Here is a 20,056-nt window from a genome sequence, read left to right on the forward strand (position 1 = left end):
ACCTTAAATGCTATGACGAACCAATGCTGGTGTGTAAGAGACAAAGTTAACGAATATTGTGAAGGCACAAACAGAAAACAAATAACATAAAGTCACAAGAAATAAACATCTCTTTCTCTCAATTGCCATATCATGATTGTGACGACGATGACGATGATGATGATGATGGTGATCATCGAAGAGCGATTTAGTTTATAACTTGATGGTCACCTATCGAGTTGAGCCATTTCACATTTTCCCGTCGTCCGTGCACGACGTGCGTTCATAATCGCAAATGGTACACCGTGACCGATCAAAGTAAATCGCCTAATTCTATGTGAAGGCACAAGTAATTGTTAACGACGTAAATGCTATCAATTAGAACGGCTCCTGCAGTGTTAAGAAAAGCATTTAGCTGATTATTACGAAGAACGGAACGTAATAAAAATAGAAGAAGAAAAAATATTACATAAAACCGTTGTGTAAGTGTGTAGTATAAAAAAGTGTGCAAATTTAAGTGTGTTTGATCCTTTAAAAAAGCGACAATATAAACGAATGTGAATATAAACGGGGAAAAGCGTCGGGCATTCAACAGCATAGATGTGTGTTTGGTGCGATTCGAAAATGGGATTCAAACGTGTGATGTTGAATCGTTTGCAAATTGGAAGTGAAAATAAGACATTGATAATGGATGAAAACAATGATGCAAATAATGATGGCAATCGTAAGCACACTGATTTTAGCATCGATAAAATCCTAAGCGATAATCAAAACTCATCAAAAAGTCCACCAACAAATACGGTGGCCGGCGATCGTTTATATCAAAAAATCAACAATGATTATGCATATTGGAATTGGAATCGTCGAATTTATCCGCCACCAATTTCAATGGTACATCCCCGTCGCTCTGCATTTTTACCAACCGCTTCGACCGTTACATCGGCCACCGCACATTATGAAATCATGAACTTATCGCTACGAATGTACGATCAACAAATCAATTTAAGTAATGTCGATCGCATTCGAAATGCATACGCTTGGGCATTGCCATCACAGTCACCAACAAAACTCTATGAATCACAAATGTTTTTGAATAATAACAATAACAACAACCATACAAACAACAATATCAATGATATTATCACCGAACCAAGTGCATTACAATACAATAGTAAATTTTCCATTTATCAAAATCTCAAAACGTATGGCATCGATCTGACCAATTTAAGTGAATTCAATGCTCAAGTGAATTCAAGCGTTACGGCAACCACAATCAAATCAGAACCACTAACACCCGAAAATTGTGCGGTCGCCACAAATTTGGCATGCTCCGTATGCAATAAAGTTTTTGAAAATCCACTCATTTTAGATGCACACGAACGAACACACAAATCACCACGATACACATGTGATGAATGCGGCAAGGGATTTTCCCAATTACGTAACTACAAATATCATGTATCGGTGCACAAGGGAACAAAGGAATTTGCAGCCAAATGCCCGGAATGCGATAAATTGTTCAACGACAAAGGCTATTTAAGTAGCCACTTGAAAATTCATCGCAATAAAAAGGAGTACGTGTGCCCAAGCTGCCCCAAATCATTTAACCAAAGAGTTGCATTCAATATGCATGTTCGAATGTAAGTACACTTTTTACACACAGATGTTGCTTAAAATGAAATGCAAAATAGTGACTGATCCAAAAATTTATTTATTTATTTTTTCTTTTGCTTCTTTGGAATATAGCCACTCTGGCGTTAAGGTGAGCTGAATTTTTATCAAAAAATTTCCGTTCTTTTTTTAAAACAATTATTGTGTTTTCGTATTTCAGCCCCATAAGTGCAACGAGTGCGGCAAGTCATTCTCTCGAAAAATGCTGTTGAAGCAACATTTGAGAACGCACAGGTACTATTATTATAATTTTAATTATTTTTCGAGCGTGCAAATAATACGTTTTCTTTCGTAATTTTATTTACAGCGGGGAGAAACCCTATCAATGTTCAATATGCATGAAAAGTTTTGCCGATAGAAGCAATATGACGGTAAGTTTTATTTTTCGGGATTTTTTTAAATTATGAACAATTTTTTGTATGCAAAAAAATCGCATTTTCTTACTTAAATTTAAAAAAACGCAGTTACACCAACGCTTACACTCAGGAATTAAACCATTCGCGTGCACTATTTGTCCGAAGGCTTTCACGAAAAAGCACCATTTAAAGGTAATTTTTTCATTGATTTGTAATTCAACATTTGGAACCGAGTCGTATTAATTTTCTTTCATTTAGACTCATCTGAATTACCACATCGGTTGTAAGCCGTATATCTGTCCCCATCCTAACTGTAACAAATCATTTACTCAATCGAGCAATATGCGAACACATTCACGTAAATGTGAATTCAAACCACCCGAACAACAAATTTAGGAAAATTAACACTATATTATTTCGATGTAAACCAGTTTTTAACAAGATAAAAATACATTAATTTATTTTTTTGCAAATATTCAAGCATTTTACCAAGTATTTATTATAATATTGATTTGTGGATAAGAGATGATAAATTATAAACTTGTGTGAACTTTAAAAATCGTATTTGTTTTGATTATAATGATAAGTGATAAGATTATATGAGATAACTTATATCTCTTCGGTTTTAATTGGTTTCACGTTAAAATAAACACCGTCTTTGGGTGATAAAACAATCGGACTGGATGAAAAAATCATTGGAATAGGTGTTTGTGAACAAGTTGAAAATTCAAAATTGCTCAATAGGGTGATTAACCCGATGCGTGTTTGCATCATGCCAAATCGAAGTGCAATACAATTTCTTGGACCTTCGCCAAAAGCAAGCCAGGTCATTGGATGACGTTTCTTCATTTCTTCGTCGGAAAATCGATCGGGATTGTAGATTTCTGGATTTTCATAGTAATCTGGATCATTGTGAATGGCGAAAACGGGTACCACCACTGACATTCCCTTTTCAATTACAATATCGGAATCGGCCACCTTGTAATCCCTTTGAGCCGTTCGACGCAATGTCGTAAATGGTGGGTATTTTCTTAGTGTTTCTGAATGAAATAAAAATAAAAGATATTATTATTTTTTAAAATGAAGTAAAATGTCATGATTCTATGTACCTTTAATTGTTTGTTCAAGATACGGAATGTCCATCATCATTTCGTAGGTAAATTCACCGTGTTTTCTCATCGCATTTTGAATTTCATGCCGGACTTTCTTCTGCACATCTTGATTCAAAGCCAATTCATAAAGTGTGAATAACATCGTAGTGCTTGACGTTTCATAACCAGCAACGAAAAATAAAAACGATTGTGCGGCTATTTGGTTTACAGTCAATCCTTTGCTTACATCACCATCATTATTTTCGTTCTTAAGTTTTATGAGTAAATCCATGAAATCGTTTCGTTGGATATTGTTTTTTTCTCGATACCCAATCGTATTTCGAACAACATCGATAAAAAATGTGGATACCTCATCTCGAATGGTTTTTATGCCCAAGAAACGTGCCAATCGCTTATAATCATTAAGCAAGAACGAAATTCGTGGATTATGTCTTGGTTTTTGTATCGCCATCCGGCCCATGCGATAGAAATCATTGTCAATATCTTTTAATGTATTGCACTCAATTCCGAATGCACAATTACCAATAACATCCATTGTGAACCGTGCCAAAATATTCTTCATTTCTAACACATCGTTTAATTTGTTGGCATCATTCAAATAATCTATAAGACGATCGCCAATAGCCGTAATTGTTGGAAACATATATTTCATTTTGCCAGAAGAGAAGGTTGGCGTGAGTTTGCTTCGAACTTCTTTCCACTTTTTTCCATCGAGTGCCACCAAGTGAGCAGACAACGGATCGTCTTTCTCATTGTAATAAAAACTTCGATCATTAAATATGGCAAAATCTTTCACAAGAATATGTTTTATCAAATCTAAATCGAGCAGCAACGCAATTGGTCGTGTGAAAAAATAGATTCCACAAAATTTTGATGTTCCTTTGAATTGCGTGTAGTAAGTTTGGGTGAAGTGAACAAATGATATTATTTTTCCTAGTCCTTTTATATTGCCGTAAGGTATGAGTGGTTCATTGCACGGAATATTTCTTGATTGCCAATATGAAAATGATTTTTTTAGGTACCAATAGATCACTGAAACCAATATTATTAATACCGCAACTAGACCATTTAACACTGACATTTTACAAACTAAAAATGGAAATACATTTAGCACAAAGACTCTTTGCAAACTAACATCTGAATATAATCTGACACTTATATTGGAATATTGTTTATCATATGAAAATTCAATTGACGATGACAGATAGTTAGTTTGACTGTAAATGTATGGGTGAGGTCACATGATACCGTACTAGTGTCACTGAATACTAAAGTACACGAAGTTAAGAAAAACGAAGATCTTATCGCTTTCTTTTAACTCAATGATTATTTCGTTGGTCTTGTTCCATTCTCCTTCGTGCGTCTTAAAAAACAGAATTTTACTGCAAATTATTGCGATATGATATATATTAATTTGTTTGCAAAATATCCGACTATCACTACGTTAGAGATATGTTGAATACATTAAAATGGTAGGAAAAAATGAGATATTAAGCAAATCTTCAATTCAACACTATAATGCAATTGATTTTACAAATTTCACCCATCGGCCCCAAAGTTAACGCTGTTAAGTGTGCAAACCATTCGCCAACACTTTTAATACAATTGCAAACAATAACACGACGTACTCAAACCACCCAGATTAAAACTTGCTGTTTTAAAATCAAGCAAACGGTCTTTTGCCACACAGTCAAAGTTATTTCGATCCATATCAGATACAAAGTCTATACTTATATCGATGGCACATGACACAATTGTACAGGCTCGTTTCAACAACAGCTGTCAATAAATCATGTCTTAAACAACGTTATTTGAAAGAAATGATAACTGATTACGATACTGCTACAAAAAGTAAAAAAAAAAAACAAGAATCAGAATGAACTGAAATATCTTTTAAGCACGAAGAAAATATTACGATGCGAAAAAATGTTCTACTCAGAAGAATTTCATTCAACTTATTATTTATTCATAACTCTAGTTATGTTATGGAATCACAATCAATTCAATTCAATAAACTTAACCGAAATGAAATGGTTTCAAAAGTATTATTTTAAATTCATATTTCAATTCGGTTTCTTCTATCTGTCAAAAGATGGCGTTAGCCATATCTGAGTTGAAAGTACATTCAATTTTATTCTCAACCGAAATGAACTGACATTAGGTGTTTATGTCATTTTCAAACGATATATTTTTGTTTGTAAAATTCATAAGCAAGTGGAAGTTATTTTCTACTCCAAAGACAAATACATATGACTTATGGGACTTCACTGGTCTTTTGATGGTAATATCATTTAATTTATTAATCAAATAACATATCATTGAATACAAACTCTTCGCTTTTCTGATCAACTTAGAATTCGATATCACGTTAGATGAACGTGGCCTGTTTTCGGACGAGAAGGACCGAAATGAACTTTGTTCGATTTAGGTGAGTTCAAAAAAGCGAAGCAATAAATAAAATTGCTGAGAAAAATACGAAGAAGAATTCACGTCATCGTCCAACCAAAATTTAATAGAATAATTCAACATAATTGCCGAATTCATATAAAATAAATGAAACAAATTGGCATGAATTAGAGAGTCCTAAATATGTATGATTGTGGTGCTAATAATAGTGGCACATATGAAACTCGTATGTAATGATTAATTTCATTAAGAATTATTCACGGCATTTTGCATTTTTAATTTAAATAATGTTGATATTATGTCGGCGCAAATGTTCGTTTTATTATTTGTAAATTGATTTGACCAAAATCACAAATATGTCTCTAGACTAGAAATTGTTATCGTTTCCATTTTTTGTCATCGCTAATATTCAATTTAGAATTGAATGCACTAATAAAATGACAACAATTCAAAATTTAAGAGTTGAATAAAAATAGGCAATTCAAATCATGATGTGTTTATTGAAGACAATCAAAAAATGCAAATCGGCAAAAAAAATCCATTGCCTAAATTCGTAAACACAATTGATTTCTCTTTATTTTGAGTCAATTTGATTTTGATTTTTTTTTTACTTGTTTCATGTGCTGCGTATCACGTAAGACATTACGCTACGAATGCATTGAGGAAGAAGCCATATACAAATATGGAACAGGGAAAGTCACACACAGTCACATAAACATATGGTTTGACGGGTTAGTGAACGCCAAATAAACGGAGCTATATGTGATTTGTTTATAGTGAAGAGAGAATGCCGCGTAAATTCGTTCTACCAAATAATATGTGAAAATGTATGCATAGAGAATACCATAATGAAGTACGATACCCGGTTTGGTATCGTTAACGTATCCAATCATTATTTATAATCGGAAATATTTTAAAAATTAAAATCTAATCGGCGTCTATTCGATATTTACATATACCGGCTTTTATACATATTTATCAGTTTATAATGCTTTCGTTGTATAAATTGTGTGCGGCATTAACGTCATATAAACCAATCTGAACATATTCTAATCATTTAAATTGATTTGAGAGCCTCATCATGTTTTGAAAATCGTAATTTCATTTGAAATTATTCTCAATCATTTTCCCAATGGAACGAACAAAAGAGTGAAGAATTTCATTAATCATGCCATCCATATTGAATGTACCATATAATTCAATAGAAAATTCTCAACTATTTTCCATCGATGCTCTCATGGAAAAAGAATGTAAATCTTTGGCACATGAGGTACTAATAATATTTTTTCTCGATATTTTTTTTTTCTTTCATACAATATTTAGTTTCATCTTAGCTTGACCCATTTTTAAGTATTTGAAATGAGAGACAGACACGGAGAGAGAGAAATATGTTTATTTTCAACAGTTTACAGCAGTGAATTACATAGAACGTATGTAATGTAAACAAAGCACTGAACTTGCATTACATCAGCGTGAGGCAATTTTTGTCAAATGAGTGAAATCGACAATATTTTTGATTTGAAACTTCTAATTCAATGCACACTGATTGCATGACGTCAATAACGGCAGTCTATTTAAATGGAATTAAAAATGTATCAATCGATGTAATTATTAATTTTCTGCACTACATTGATAGACATGATGATTGAAAAAGAATTCATCTTGATAAAAAAATAATAATATAGATAGTGTGTGTCATACGCATGGTATATATGACGCACCGTGACGCATAACCTCACGTACACTATTTTTGTTTTTATTCCAATGGTTTTTTTTTTTGCATCCCATATGGATATGTAGCGTGCTTGGCGTTAGCTCCGCATGTCATACTTGCGCTGCCACACATCTACGCGCCTTTTCCAATAGAAGCGGGTAGTAGAAAATTCAATCGGCATCGGTCAGCATTGACTTGCTGAACACGGCAAGCTGAAGACACGCGATTTTGTCATTGAGTTTCTTAGTTGCGAGAAAGAAAGAAAAGTTCTTTTTTTATCGCTCTACGTGAGTGTAGTGAAAGTGAGTTTATTTTTGCCATAATCTATAAGTGCATTACATATTTTGTTTAATCACACAAAGCAGACAAGAAGAATAATGTTTTTGTATCATCTTGACTTTGTTGATTAACGTTATCGAAACTGAAGTGTTAATCGAAGCCAAAACAAGCTATTTTTAAACTGTTTCGTTTCAAAATACAGTCTCCTCAAAAATACTTATCGTCTGCATAATTTCATATAAAAAAATTGCACATTAATTAATTGAAATTTATTTTAATTTGTGTGATTTATTTTTGGTTCCAGAGTTTAACCGATAGAAATGACCGACAGGGTTCCGTGTAGAGGAAATGTACTGGGCAGTGAGTATTTTGTTATCTAAAATTAAATAGATGTTCTTATAAAAAAAACCGCAAGTGAATTAATAATGTCGGTTTTAAGAAGTGGAAATTAAATTCACCAAAAAAATTCAAACAATTTATGTATGTATGCCGACAAATGATTGCATCCAAATTCAAATGAGTTTCGTCATTCTAAAAATCTATTTCTTTTAATTTGCGACAACAGATAAAAGACGCCTTCACATATTACCGCACATAATTATGTTCGATTCAAAATTGGATTTTGCAATTTATGGAAAAAATTTCGGCTGGTATGTTTGATTGTACATCATAAATAGAGAAAAGACTCCACTCAAGGTCGTATAAAGGTTGTATCACCGAATATTGTTTCTGTGAAGCGCGCTATCACACTGTACGTCTATATGGTATCGCCTCGGTTTATCCTAACGCGTACTGTGTGCTCGGCCGTATAATATTTCGCACGGTCCATACAAATACAGCTGTTTGTTCAGCATTTTTTACATTATTTTCATATCGACTGCCTTCTCAATATGAACTTGAATTTCTCAATAGCGCTCAATATATATTGAGGCGAATATTCTTAATGATCGAAAAAAATGAAACAAGGTGTGTTTCGATTAAATTATGTAGGAGAAAATGTTCAACATTTTAAAAAGATGGAATGGAACAAATTCAATTGTTTTTCACACTTTCTTATACTTGTTCACTGAAAGAGACAGTAAGTGCCACACTTTTTGCAATTGATCCAGAAAAATTATGACGTTCAATTTAAAATTCAATTAACTTTACGAGAGAAAGAGAGAAAGTGAGAGAGGGAGAGGGAAAGTGATAAAAAGTGAAAGTTTTCGACGTTTACTGAAGATGTGGCAAAGAGCCTGAGATGTTCATTTTTCCCCTTGAATTCACATAAGTTAATTTCGGAGAGACGTTGGCTTTGCGCCAACCATACGAACAAAAAACCATAAAATGCAACAGTTTACGATAGTTCATTGCTTAATCATTGTGTTTTTGGGGCCATTTATTTGGACTCATTGTCTTCGTACGTTCGGATATCCACCTTTTGGAATTGAATCCAATAAAATAGAATTAGAATTCAAGCAAACATTGTATGAAAGTTTAGATACTTAAAAGCATGTCGAATGAATAAGAATTATGCAATATGCAATTTGAGACGTTTGCTCGGCGTTTCCATTAATTTTCAACGAGTTATTTATGTAACCATTAAAATAACAATGATTCTATTTTCAATTAGAATTTATGCCTGCCCGGTACATTTTGGCAGTTTTGGGTTCAATCGCAATGGCCATTGTTTACGGATTGAAGGTGAATTTAAGTGTTGCCATGGTCGCTATGTTAAATCACACTGCAATTAGTGCTGCTGGTGCTCATAATGTCACATCAAACATAGCATCAAACTTGACAGATGAGTGTGGCAGTGACGCTGAATCGGGTCCACCCGAGGTAATTCCATAAATTATAGAACTATGAACAAGTGAATCAATTATTGTATGAAAATGTCTAAAATGAAATTTATGGCTAACAATAAATAGAAAAAGCGCATATCCAACTAGATGAATGAAGAAAAAGATCATGTAACTCGCTAAAATGTAATATATGGAAATAGATAGGTTTATTATATTTGCTGCACATTCTTTGGCGCTAATATTGGAAACATAAGTTTTGCTGTATCAACACATTTAAGAATGCATGCAAAAAATAATTTATCAAAATGTCGCGTAAAGCGTACGCAATATACTACAGTGATAACGCAATCCAATTTACTTGTCATACATACAAGCGTGTGTGACGTTCACTCTTTATCTTCATTCGTTCAAAATGCCATACATGGACTTAGATTAATGTTGTTAACTTTAAATGAATTGCTGCTTTTCAGATTGCTTTGCATGCAAAAAATAATTTATTTTTGTCGATTATTTACAGGATGGACCATTCAATTGGAGCGAACCATTACAAGGAACAATACTTAGCTGGTGAATATTAGCATATTTAAAATGAATTTGATTTGTATTTTTTTTATAACTTTTACTTTTAATTCTTTATAATTCACTTTCAAATGCTATGTAGTTATTTCTGGGGATATTTTGCAAGCCAATTGCCAGGGGCAAGAGTCGCAGAGAAATTCTCTGCCAAATATGTGATGCTTTTCTCAGTGGCCATCAATGTTGTGTGCACCATTCTAACGCCAGTGGCTGCTAAATTTCATTACATTGCCATGATTTTTATGCGTATTGGAGAAGGTATTTGTTGAAAGAAAATAAAATGCATGGAAAGTAACAGTATTCATTTTTTATATACCATTTTAGGTATCGGTGGCGGTGTGACTTTCCCAGCCATGCATGTAATTTTTTCCCTCTTTATTTAAGCCAAATAAGAAGGAACGAAGTATTCGAGAAGCTAAAAAAACAAGCGTATCATATAGAATTTTTATCTCATACATTCATGACGATTCATTTGTATGGCTTCCCGAATAGCTCGCTTTTCCATTATAAATTGTCAATGATTTATTAATTAAAATTAAAATAACTTTATTTTCAATCAGGTAATGCTTGCTGCATGGGCACCAACAACTGAACGATCCACGATGTCCGCTCTTGTGTAAGTGTGCGACAAAATCCAATTTTCCAATGAAAAATGTTATTCGATTTGGATATTTTCGTTATTTAGATATGCGGGTACGTCGCTTGGAACAGTCATGTCTATGCTGTTAGCCGGTATTCTGGCTGGAACACTTGGATGGGAATCAGTTTTTTATGTAAGTGACCTTTTTTTCGACTGTACATATAATTTGTGTTGATAATGCATTTTTTGGATTCAGGTGATGGGTTTCGCAAGTGCAATTTGGATCGTCTTATGGATGTGGTTAGTACAAGGTAACTACGCATTTTTTTTTTTGCAAATTTGTAAACATAAATTGATTTAGTCCTTTTCTTCCTTCGCTTTCTACACATTTTTAAGATACACCATCAAAACAACCGCTCATTTCCCAAGAAGAACGGAATTATATCAATTCATCGTTAGGTAGTAATGAACACGAAGAAGAGAAGCCACCGGTGCCATGGCGCCGAGTCCTTACCTCTGCACCCTTCTTGGCCATATTGGGTATGCATGCTTTTTGAAATACAATGTTTCAAAAGTGTTTTCGTCAAAATTACGATTGGATTTCTTTTTACAGTTGCCCACACTTGTTCAAATTGGGGCTGGTACACATTGCTCATCGAAACCAGTTTTTATTTCAAACAAGTCCTTCACTTCAACATTAAAGAGAATGCCGTCGTATCTGCCATTCCATTTTTAACGATGTGGCTCTTCTCGATGCTCTTGTCCAAAACATTGGATGCGCTTCGGGCTCGTGGTAAAATTTCCACAACATTCGCCCGCAAATTAAGTACACTTATTGCATCAGCCATTCCTATGGTCTGCTTGTTTGCACTGTGCTACATTGGATGCCGTCGAACATTGGCAGTATTTATTATGGGCATTGGTTCGTAGTCAATTTTACACCACAATATTTGAAACCATTTAAGAAAATTAATTAAATTTCATTTTTATTCGATTTTTCTTTAGGAATTACATCGATTGGCGGTATGTTCTGTGGCTTTTTGTCAAATCACATCGATATCGCACCGAATTATGCGGGAACTTTAATGGCGATAACCAACACTGCGGCGACGCTCCCTGGAATAATAATGCCCATTTTCGTTGGTGCTATAACACATGGAAATCAAACAATTGGCGCGTGGCGTGTCATCTTCTTTGTAACAATTGCACTGTACATCATTGAAATTTTCGCGTATACATTCTTTGGATCGGGCGAAGAACAGCCGTGGAATAAGAAACAAGCTCGCGAACTGGTCTCAATCGCTTCAACCAAAGCTGAAAATACTCCACTCAAACAAAACGACAACCGAAACGATTAAACGTCAACCCATGACCAAGTTTTTAATTTAATGGTTTTATAACCACACGTCGTCTATTTAATTGCGAATTTCAGAAAATTCGTTCTACCAAAAAAAAGAAGAAACAAATACATTGTCGTAACACACACACAGTCTCTCTGTTTACAATATCAATGATTTTGTTCAATTTTGGCAGTCGTTGCATTTAATTTTATTTTTGTTGAAAATAGTTAGTGTCTGTCCAGCCATGAGACAAATTGTGCATGTATTTTTTTGTAAAATAAAATAAAATTGAGTATTTTCGTTTTAAATAGGTAAATAAGAGAATTTTTGAATGTGGTTCTTATACTCTAAATTACTTTCTCGCTGTCTATTGGTAAATCCATATATGCATATATAAAAAAATGAATGTATCAATGTAACGTACTCATTCTCATCCTCAACAAATTTCGATTTATTTTTCTTTCATAAATTCGATCGATTTGTAAATACAACAGTCTTACCAAATTTATCCCCAAATAATTTAGCATGTCACGACACACTTGAAAATCAATCGAAAATAATTAAATTGAAAGTAGAAAAATACGGGCCAAACTGTAATCTTTTCTGATTTTTTTTATACATATATACATCCCTTATTCAATTACCTATCATATTAATTAGTGCTTTTTATTCTGTGCAGAAAATCGATGTATAAATGCTTCAATGGAGAAAGCAGAAATTAAATAAAGAAGTGAAATCGTGAAAAACAAACATTTCCATATTTCTATATGAATTATCGAAAATCTCTCAAAATACTTGTTTTCTTCAAATTCAACTGTGTGAAGAAAACTCGCCACTAGCAACAGCGAACTCTATGAGTGAATATCTGAACATAAACCATTTTCATACTTTAATTTAGTGTATTTAATGAATTTTCAAATAAAAAAATCGGTTTTCCTTTGTAAAGATCTTCAGAAAGTGAAATGATTTTGATCTCAAAAATATTTTCGATGATTTTTGAATTCTCCACGTTTATTAAAAAGGTAATTTTAAATCTTTCTGAAACACGGAGAATATCCAATACATGTATAGAGTTTATTGCATTATAAGTTGAAAGTTTTTTTTATTTTAATCGTTACATTAACGGCCTTGTGTCATATCACCAATATTCACTCCTCGAAACGACCAATAGATTTAGTCAAAGAATGAATTTCATTCATAATTCAGCGGTTAGATTTGATAATTCTATCTTTATGCTCTAAATATGAAAATATTAAAAATTAAATGAAATGAAACCGCTAACTCTAACCAATTCAAATCAAATGAAATAAAAACACCATTATATTGAGATAGCAAAATGAACTTATTTAATATCCATCTTTTGTATGCAACACGACTAAAAAACAAATTCAAAATACATACCATCGTCAAATCAATAATCATAAAAGTGCAAACAAAAAAAAAAAAAAAAAAAAACAAAAAAAACTTATATATATCTTACTCTTTCATTTTTCTTTTTTTTTAAATGCCGACGGTAATACACACGTAGTTCGTTTTTACTTTTCCGCACACACCTAGTGTGTAAGGGGAAAATATTGCAATTAGTCAAAATTTACGACATCTTAAAAACATGTTTTCTGGACGTTTTTGAGGTCAGAGAACACGAATCAAGCCGTTTTGAGCATGGTTGTTGTGGGTCTGTTCCACGTTGTACGTTGTCCGCCGTACGCAAAATTTGTTAACACAATAACTCTCCCCCCAAAAGGAGGAATAGAAATCATTAGATTTTGAGCGACTTTGGTTGATGGAAAAAAATTTCATGCCTGGAGTGATACCTATGAAAAAGAGTCCAATTTTCGTCAAAAAGTCATACTTAATGTAGACTTAAACACTCAAAAATATGTATTGGGGAGTTTTTTGGCGCGAGAAAACCGAATCCGAGGTTAGTTTTGAGATACAATCAATTTTTGATACAGTTTCCTTGAAAAAATCACATATGCATTTTTGTATAGGAGCCATGCCTGTATGCTACCTTAATGACGTGAAACTGTGCACAGACTATTTTTCACACAAAAAAATAACATTCTGGAAGTTTGAAGAGATTTCAATCAAAATTAGGAGGAAAGGCTTGAAAAATCGAACAAATATTATTTTGAACTAGCTTAATAAAATACGCAACTACCACCGTGCGGAAAAGTTCGTCTTACTCCCGTAAGACTCTTTATTTTGTTTGCACTTTTATGATTTATTTGCACTTTTTTATTTGATTTGAATGAAAATATTAGTTTCACAAATCGAAATCTTTTTTTGATTCTGTAATATGCTAAGTAGTAGTCAATATATGCCCGATAATGGATGAATTTGTGCCAACAATTGTTCCTTGGGTTCCTCTTAAGTAGTAGTCAATATATGATTTCGGTATTGAAAACAAAATCAAACTTATTGAAATGAAGCCAATTTGAATTTATATGGTTTTCAAGAATATCTAATTAATCAGTTTATTAAATATATCGATACGATTGTGTTAGGTTAATATATACACTTTTCACGTCAGATATAAGAAACTACCAATATCTCACAATTGAACATTTTTATACTAAATGACTTCGACGAGAGTCGAAATGCATTCAGTTATTTTTCAATAACTCCATGTAAAATTAATATGGTGTATTCAATTTTTGAAATTTCATTGATACTAATACCTCTTCGAAAACTTTGAGTGACTGTGTTATTCGGCGAGAAAACAACGACCTGAAATTATAACAAATCATATTGTCAGTTTGACCTTGGCGACTTCTACAACGCAATATTTTGATTTTTTATTCCATAAAAATATAGCAGGTAAGGCTTCCCACGAATACGGTGCCACCAGGCAACCAAAGTCCAGTGAGACGAAAAATGGAACGAAGGTGGTTGCATCATCAAATGGTAAATGTCACTGTCCATCGAACAATCTACGAGTTGCACAATTTCTAGTTGGACCAAAAATTGTTTGATTCACTTGATTGTTTCGTTGTCAATCTGTCACCATAAGCAATCGATACTGAACATAAATATTTTTGTTTAATGGGCAGTGGGTGTAACTGAATTATAAACCACTGAATTATGGTGCATTTTGTATCCAGATGATAAAATAAGCACAAATAAATTCTCAAAAGTGATGAATAATATAACAATGATTACGTTATCGGAAGTAATGTTTGTGTAGATGACACAATGGTATTTATTTAACAAGAATAAAGCAGTTAACATATGCAATGGAAAGTAAAGCCCCACCTATATACATCATACATCATTCGAAAAGTATTTGTTGGTTCAAGTTTGATTTGAGACCTGCACTTGTTATGTGAAGTTGTGTGATACGCCGTCAAGGCGATAAACGCTTTACAAAACGACGTTGGAAGCGATTATTGATGAATCTCCTCAGTGATCGACCAAAAGCCGTCGCTAAATTAAGCACAAAGCAAAGGTTCACAAATAGATGGTCGACAGTGGAAAAATACCACTGAATGGCTTCACTTATTGATGAGCATACACACATTAGCGAAAATGTCGTGTATGTAAACAAAAGCCGCCAACTTATGGCGCAATATTTTTCCGTTCTCACACATTAATGAATGTTAATCATGTTAATAAAATAAAGCGATGATCCTGTCGCATCTAACTCAATCGTTTAATCTATAAATACATTACACACTTTCGATTGAACTGCTTCAGTCTCAATAGGGTTCAAACTATTTTTGTCTGGGTTTAGCAACCTTTGACTTTGAATTTGGAATTTTTCCATCATTAAATTCAGTATTCGTATTGAACAATTAATCATTTTGCTTTTGCGTTTTCTCTTATTTGCATGGAACGAACATTATTCAATTTTAACGCGTTTCCCGCTATACCATTTAAACGTATCAAACGAATTAACCCGCACATACATATAAATACACGATTAAATTATATTATCAAGAAAAATCTTGTGCTTGAGTTTTCACTGTCAGTATGGAAAAATGTCAGGCATAAAAATTGAAGTTCAAGGTTTATTTCGCTTATTTGCTTTGTTCACTTCCCTCGCTTTAATTGCGTCATTTGATGCAACAAAGAGTTATGGTAGATGGAAATAATGTGATGAAATAAGAACGTATGCTGTATTGTGGTATTTGTTCGGTAACACAGTTAAAAAGAGGAAGCAGTAGAAAATGCAATCGAAGGTTTCAATTTGATGAATATTTTTAGACGTAATTTTGAATGTTAGGATGGATTTCCTTATCGTATTTTTTTATACTAAAAAAAATACACCACGCAATTCTTTTTACTAAAAAATACACCAAAGCACAATAATATTTTCAGCAAACAGAAAAATTGTTTTACATCAAAATGAATCCATGAAATCTCAAAAAAAAATTCATTCATATCATAAAAATATGATCAGTATTACTATCTATTATGCTGATAGAATGTTTCGATATGAATACGATTAAAGCCTTAAAACTGTTATTCTAGTGTTGCTAAGCTATTAAACTGCGTGGGCAAATAGTAAAGTAAATAGTTTGATTGAATTACATTACACAATGTCTTGCATCACCCGGGAATGCTATAAGCATATGCAGTGAAATTTTCTCCATATTCCATTCGGAACCCTTAAAAGTAATAGTCCTATACTTATGGTATAATTCGAAAACAAACATGTTTATTGTCTCGAAAGCTCGGTCGTTTTTCGCATAATTTGGTAGCATTAGAAGATTCCCATTGTAATATGTTTCTTCCCAAGTTTTGTTTGCACGGGTCAATGTCTTACATTGTTATACATAATAATAGTCCATGAGTTGGAATTTGTTAGCACCCCAATACGAGGATGGCATTTTTGGTTTCGGGCGTCGGATATTTTACAAAAGTTTAGTGAACTCTGGTTCGGCCATATATATAGTTTCAATGGTGTGATTTTTAGTATATTTGAACAAAAATAGGCTTTGTTTTAAATTTTTCCAATGATTGCGGCCGAAAATCAAATAAAAATTTGTGGTAACCGAATACCGAAAAAAAAATAAGCGAAACATCATAATAAACGGTCTATGTGTGTCTAATCTACGATGCAAATGTAAAAAAATCGAGTATCGTGGGTACCAATATTCAATATCTGTATGTAAAAAGTGAATTGTTGTCCGTTCGAAGTCAAGTTCAAGGTTATATTTTAATGCTATTATGATATATGCGGGTTCAACTTAGCTTGTGAACATTATTCGCAAATGAAAATTCATTTTGAAAGTACTGAATGTCTGTATATTTATTTTGTGTTGAAATTTATGCGTTGATTCGAACACATTTGCTTACTATCGTTCACACCAATCGGGTTGATAAAACAGTGAGGTGAGCATGTATGCATTGAATTAATGACAATGCCAAATTAATTCGATTCTTTCATCCATTATTGATAACCTGATTAGCTGGCTGTTGTCTCATGCATGAATTGATTTATTGTACATCGTTGCACGATGCCAATCATATGGATAGAAGATTAGTAGGTCAAACCAGACTATTCGCTAAATAGAATGCAAAGTAAACTTTTTTTATCTATCGAAAACTGGGTTACGCATTGAGTCCACTCTTATTATCTCTTCCCTCCCAATCTCTCTGAAACGTTCAGTGTGTCTATCACTTTCTTCGTTTATATTTGCTGTCACGAAACGTAATGCTAGAAAAACACCAGTCGGAATAAATGTTAAGTGAAAATCGCTTTTCGTCTTGCATTGAAATTCAATATCGGAGCTCGTTAATAATTCCAGCAGATTTGAAATCATATTGGACAAAAATGCATGGTCATTAAACAATCGTAATCCAATATTATATACATTTGAGTTATGAAGATCAATATTTTCCTCTCTTTTTTGGTATTCGTTGTGGACACCAATTCTAATTACTTACCCATCGTAGTGAAGCTTAACATTCGAAGCGGGAGAGATATTAATTGGTACTCTGTTGTTGTTGTTGTTCATTTGTCATTTGTTGTGTTTAACAAGTGTTAAATTACAATTAACGTTCGTGCATGAAAGTCTAGACATAGACAAGTTCACTATATGTATGTTGTAGTAATATCAATATTATAAAACATCATTGATTGCAAAGTGCGATATTTTCCCATTGTGAAAAGATTTTAATGCAAATTGCATACACGTCGAGAGTGATACACATACGGAATTTCTTACATAATAAGGAAGCCATTTGACATTGCATCATATGATAGGTTTATTCGATAACATTATATTGTGTAAATTATATCATTTTATTACATCATACAATAGAATATTTATTTGAGTGAGAAATGAACATCATTGTTATTACAGAATTGATATTAGAAGTATATTCAAAGAAATTGGCGGAAATATATATGTAACAATTGTATTGAATGATTTGTATTTATTCGATTAAAGTAGTGGTGAGAATGGCATTGCATACAGCGTATGGGTCGCAGTTGGAGCTTGGTCGACGATCTTGAAAAATAAAAAGAATTTTAAGCAAATGATTTTTTTTTTATTAAATTTTGAATATTTGAATTACCTTCCAAATAACCTTTGCCCGCGTTGGCAACGCTACGAGAAATTCGCACCTGTGTATGAGTGAAAAAAAAGACGATTCGATTGAAAATTTCAAAAAACACACAATGAAGAATGTATTAACTTACGCTTGATCCACGGTCAGCAACACCCCATGAAAATTTATCGATGGACGAAGTTTCCAATGCGCCAATCAATCGTTCGGCATTATATGCACCACCTCGTGGATCATATGCTTTGATGTGTTTATCATGTTTCTTTGACAGTTTCTCAATGGCAGCTAATACGATGATTTACAAAAAAAAAACAAATATTATCCATCAAAACGCTTTATACGTTATATTATGTAGTAATAGTGCAAACCTTCAATTGCCTTAATTCCACCATCTTCGCGCATCGCTTTCGTTGAAAAATTTGTGTGTGCTCCGGCACCGTTCCATGCTCCTTTTATGGGTTTTGGATGAAATGTAACGACAATACCCAATTCTTCAGCGATACGCCACAAAATGTAACGTGAAACCCATAAATCATCGGCAGCCTTCATGCCAAGCGATGGACCCACTAGATTGATCAAAATAATAAATAGTTCATTTGTACTCTAAGATGAGTTTAGATAAAAAAAAAGAAAGAAAAACAAACCTTGATATTCCCATTGTGCGGGCATCACTTCAGAGTTTGTGCCAGCAAAATCGATACCGGCATATAAGCAAGCCAATGTATGCGCTTCGGCTAAATCACGGGCGTAAACACGGTTTGCGCCAACTCCACAATCTAAATTTAGAGACAAATCAACAAATGTCTTCAATCTCATGCAAGCAAGTCATTCCGATGCATTTAAATAATTTTAGACATTTTACTTACAATATGGACCTTGCGGTGCTGGGAACCCATTTTCAGGCCATCCAAACGGTCGTTCGTCGATGTCAAGCAATGTGTATTCCTGTTCAATTCCAAACCATGGTTCATGTTGTTTCGTTTTATCAACGGCATCTTGCATGAGGTAGCGGTTATTGCTTTCAGTTGGTGATCCATCTGGTTTGTATGTATCGCACACAACAATAACATCACGTTCACCGACCTTGAATGGATCTTTATAAATGGCGCGTGGTATCAGTGTTGTATCGGAATTTCCACCAAGCGCCTGATATGTTGAGCTACCATCATATTGCCACGATGGCAGATCTTCGACACGGTCTGGTGCACGATTCAAAATGCGATCCTTTAAACGAATATTTTCGCCAGTGCCATCAATCCACAGATAAGTGGCTTGAATTTTACTTGGATCATATTTTAGTTGACGATATCGATTCAGCACCGATTTATCCAAGTATGCATTTGGGCTGTTCGATAAGAATTTTGTACGACATTCCGATGTAGACAGCATTCTCACACTTTTTACTCCGCTGGTGCGTTGAACCGTTAGAACATTCTTTAAGAATACACCAACACAGCGTTGCATCGACATTTTGGATTGAACAAAATTTTAGTTCGACAAGAAATAAAAAATCACACGCTCACAAATTTCACGTAAATTTACTTTTGCCTTTGATAATATCAACGAAAATTTCAGAAAGAAATACTATTTTATGGCTGGTAATAAATGGAAGCGTATTTTTTAATTTTAAAATGGAAATTGATGACAGAAAAATTATTATCAGACAAAAAAAATTGTTTTGGTTTCTCTTGCACCACGTTTTTGTACGAAGACGCAGTGAGACTACATATTCATTTCGATACA

The 20,056-nt window shown here is 33.4% G+C and overlaps 4 protein-coding genes across 5 annotated transcripts; 2 read left to right on the plus strand and 2 right to left on the minus strand.

Annotated features, from left to right (window-relative positions):
* The first annotated feature begins 218 nt into the window (after window positions 1-218).
* On the plus strand, window positions 219-2,547 carry LOC116337937 (zinc finger protein 81). Its single transcript, XM_031762914.1, has 6 exons — window positions 219-1,619; window positions 1,726-1,741; window positions 1,811-1,884; window positions 1,958-2,021; window positions 2,115-2,198; window positions 2,265-2,547. The coding sequence occupies exons 1-6, from the start codon at window positions 580-582 to the stop codon at window positions 2,400-2,402; spliced, it is 1,416 nt and encodes a 471-aa protein (XP_031618774.1). The 5' UTR covers window positions 219-579; the 3' UTR covers window positions 2,403-2,547.
* On the minus strand, window positions 2,502-4,824 carry LOC116337935 (cytochrome P450 6a9-like). The gene is made up of 2 exons (XM_031762909.1): window positions 3,116-4,824; window positions 2,502-3,046 (listed from the first exon to the last, which is right to left on the minus strand). Exons 1-2 carry the CDS (start codon window positions 4,197-4,199, stop codon window positions 2,616-2,618), a joined length of 1,515 nt encoding a protein of 504 aa, XP_031618769.1. The 5' UTR covers window positions 4,200-4,824; the 3' UTR covers window positions 2,502-2,615.
* Window positions 4,825-5,300: 476 nt separating this feature from the next.
* LOC116337936 (putative inorganic phosphate cotransporter) lies at window positions 5,301-12,113 on the plus strand. Of its 2 annotated transcripts, XM_031762911.1 has the most exons (13): window positions 5,301-5,399; window positions 5,473-5,546; window positions 7,822-7,877; window positions 9,130-9,338; window positions 9,819-9,868; window positions 9,963-10,135; window positions 10,202-10,236; window positions 10,438-10,493; window positions 10,563-10,650; window positions 10,714-10,768; window positions 10,854-10,997; window positions 11,071-11,379; window positions 11,463-12,113. In XM_031762911.1, the coding sequence occupies exons 3-13, from the start codon at window positions 7,838-7,840 to the stop codon at window positions 11,813-11,815; spliced, it is 1,512 nt and encodes a 503-aa protein (XP_031618771.1). In that variant the 5' UTR covers window positions 5,301-5,399; window positions 5,473-5,546; window positions 7,822-7,837; the 3' UTR covers window positions 11,816-12,113. The 2 variants fall into 2 exon arrangements, with proteins under 2 accessions (XP_031618771.1, XP_031618770.1); XM_031762910.1 differs by lacking the exons at window positions 5,301-5,399; window positions 5,473-5,546 and adding an exon at window positions 7,405-7,540.
* A 5,910-nt stretch (window positions 12,114-18,023) lies between these two features.
* Window positions 18,024-20,056, minus strand: LOC116337977 (glutamine synthetase 1, mitochondrial). Its single transcript, XM_031762986.1, has 6 exons — window positions 19,180-20,056; window positions 18,958-19,089; window positions 18,682-18,879; window positions 18,447-18,598; window positions 18,323-18,371; window positions 18,024-18,255 (listed from the first exon to the last, which is right to left on the minus strand). Exons 1-6 carry the CDS (start codon window positions 19,781-19,783, stop codon window positions 18,182-18,184), a joined length of 1,209 nt encoding a protein of 402 aa, XP_031618846.1. The 5' UTR covers window positions 19,784-20,056; the 3' UTR covers window positions 18,024-18,181.

This window comes from Contarinia nasturtii, unplaced genomic scaffold, assembly GCF_009176525.2.
Source record: "Contarinia nasturtii isolate CC-2019 unplaced genomic scaffold, AAFC_CNas_1.1 Cnas_scaffold_350, whole genome shotgun sequence".
NCBI classification, from domain to species: domain Eukaryota; kingdom Metazoa; phylum Arthropoda; class Insecta; order Diptera; family Cecidomyiidae; genus Contarinia; species Contarinia nasturtii.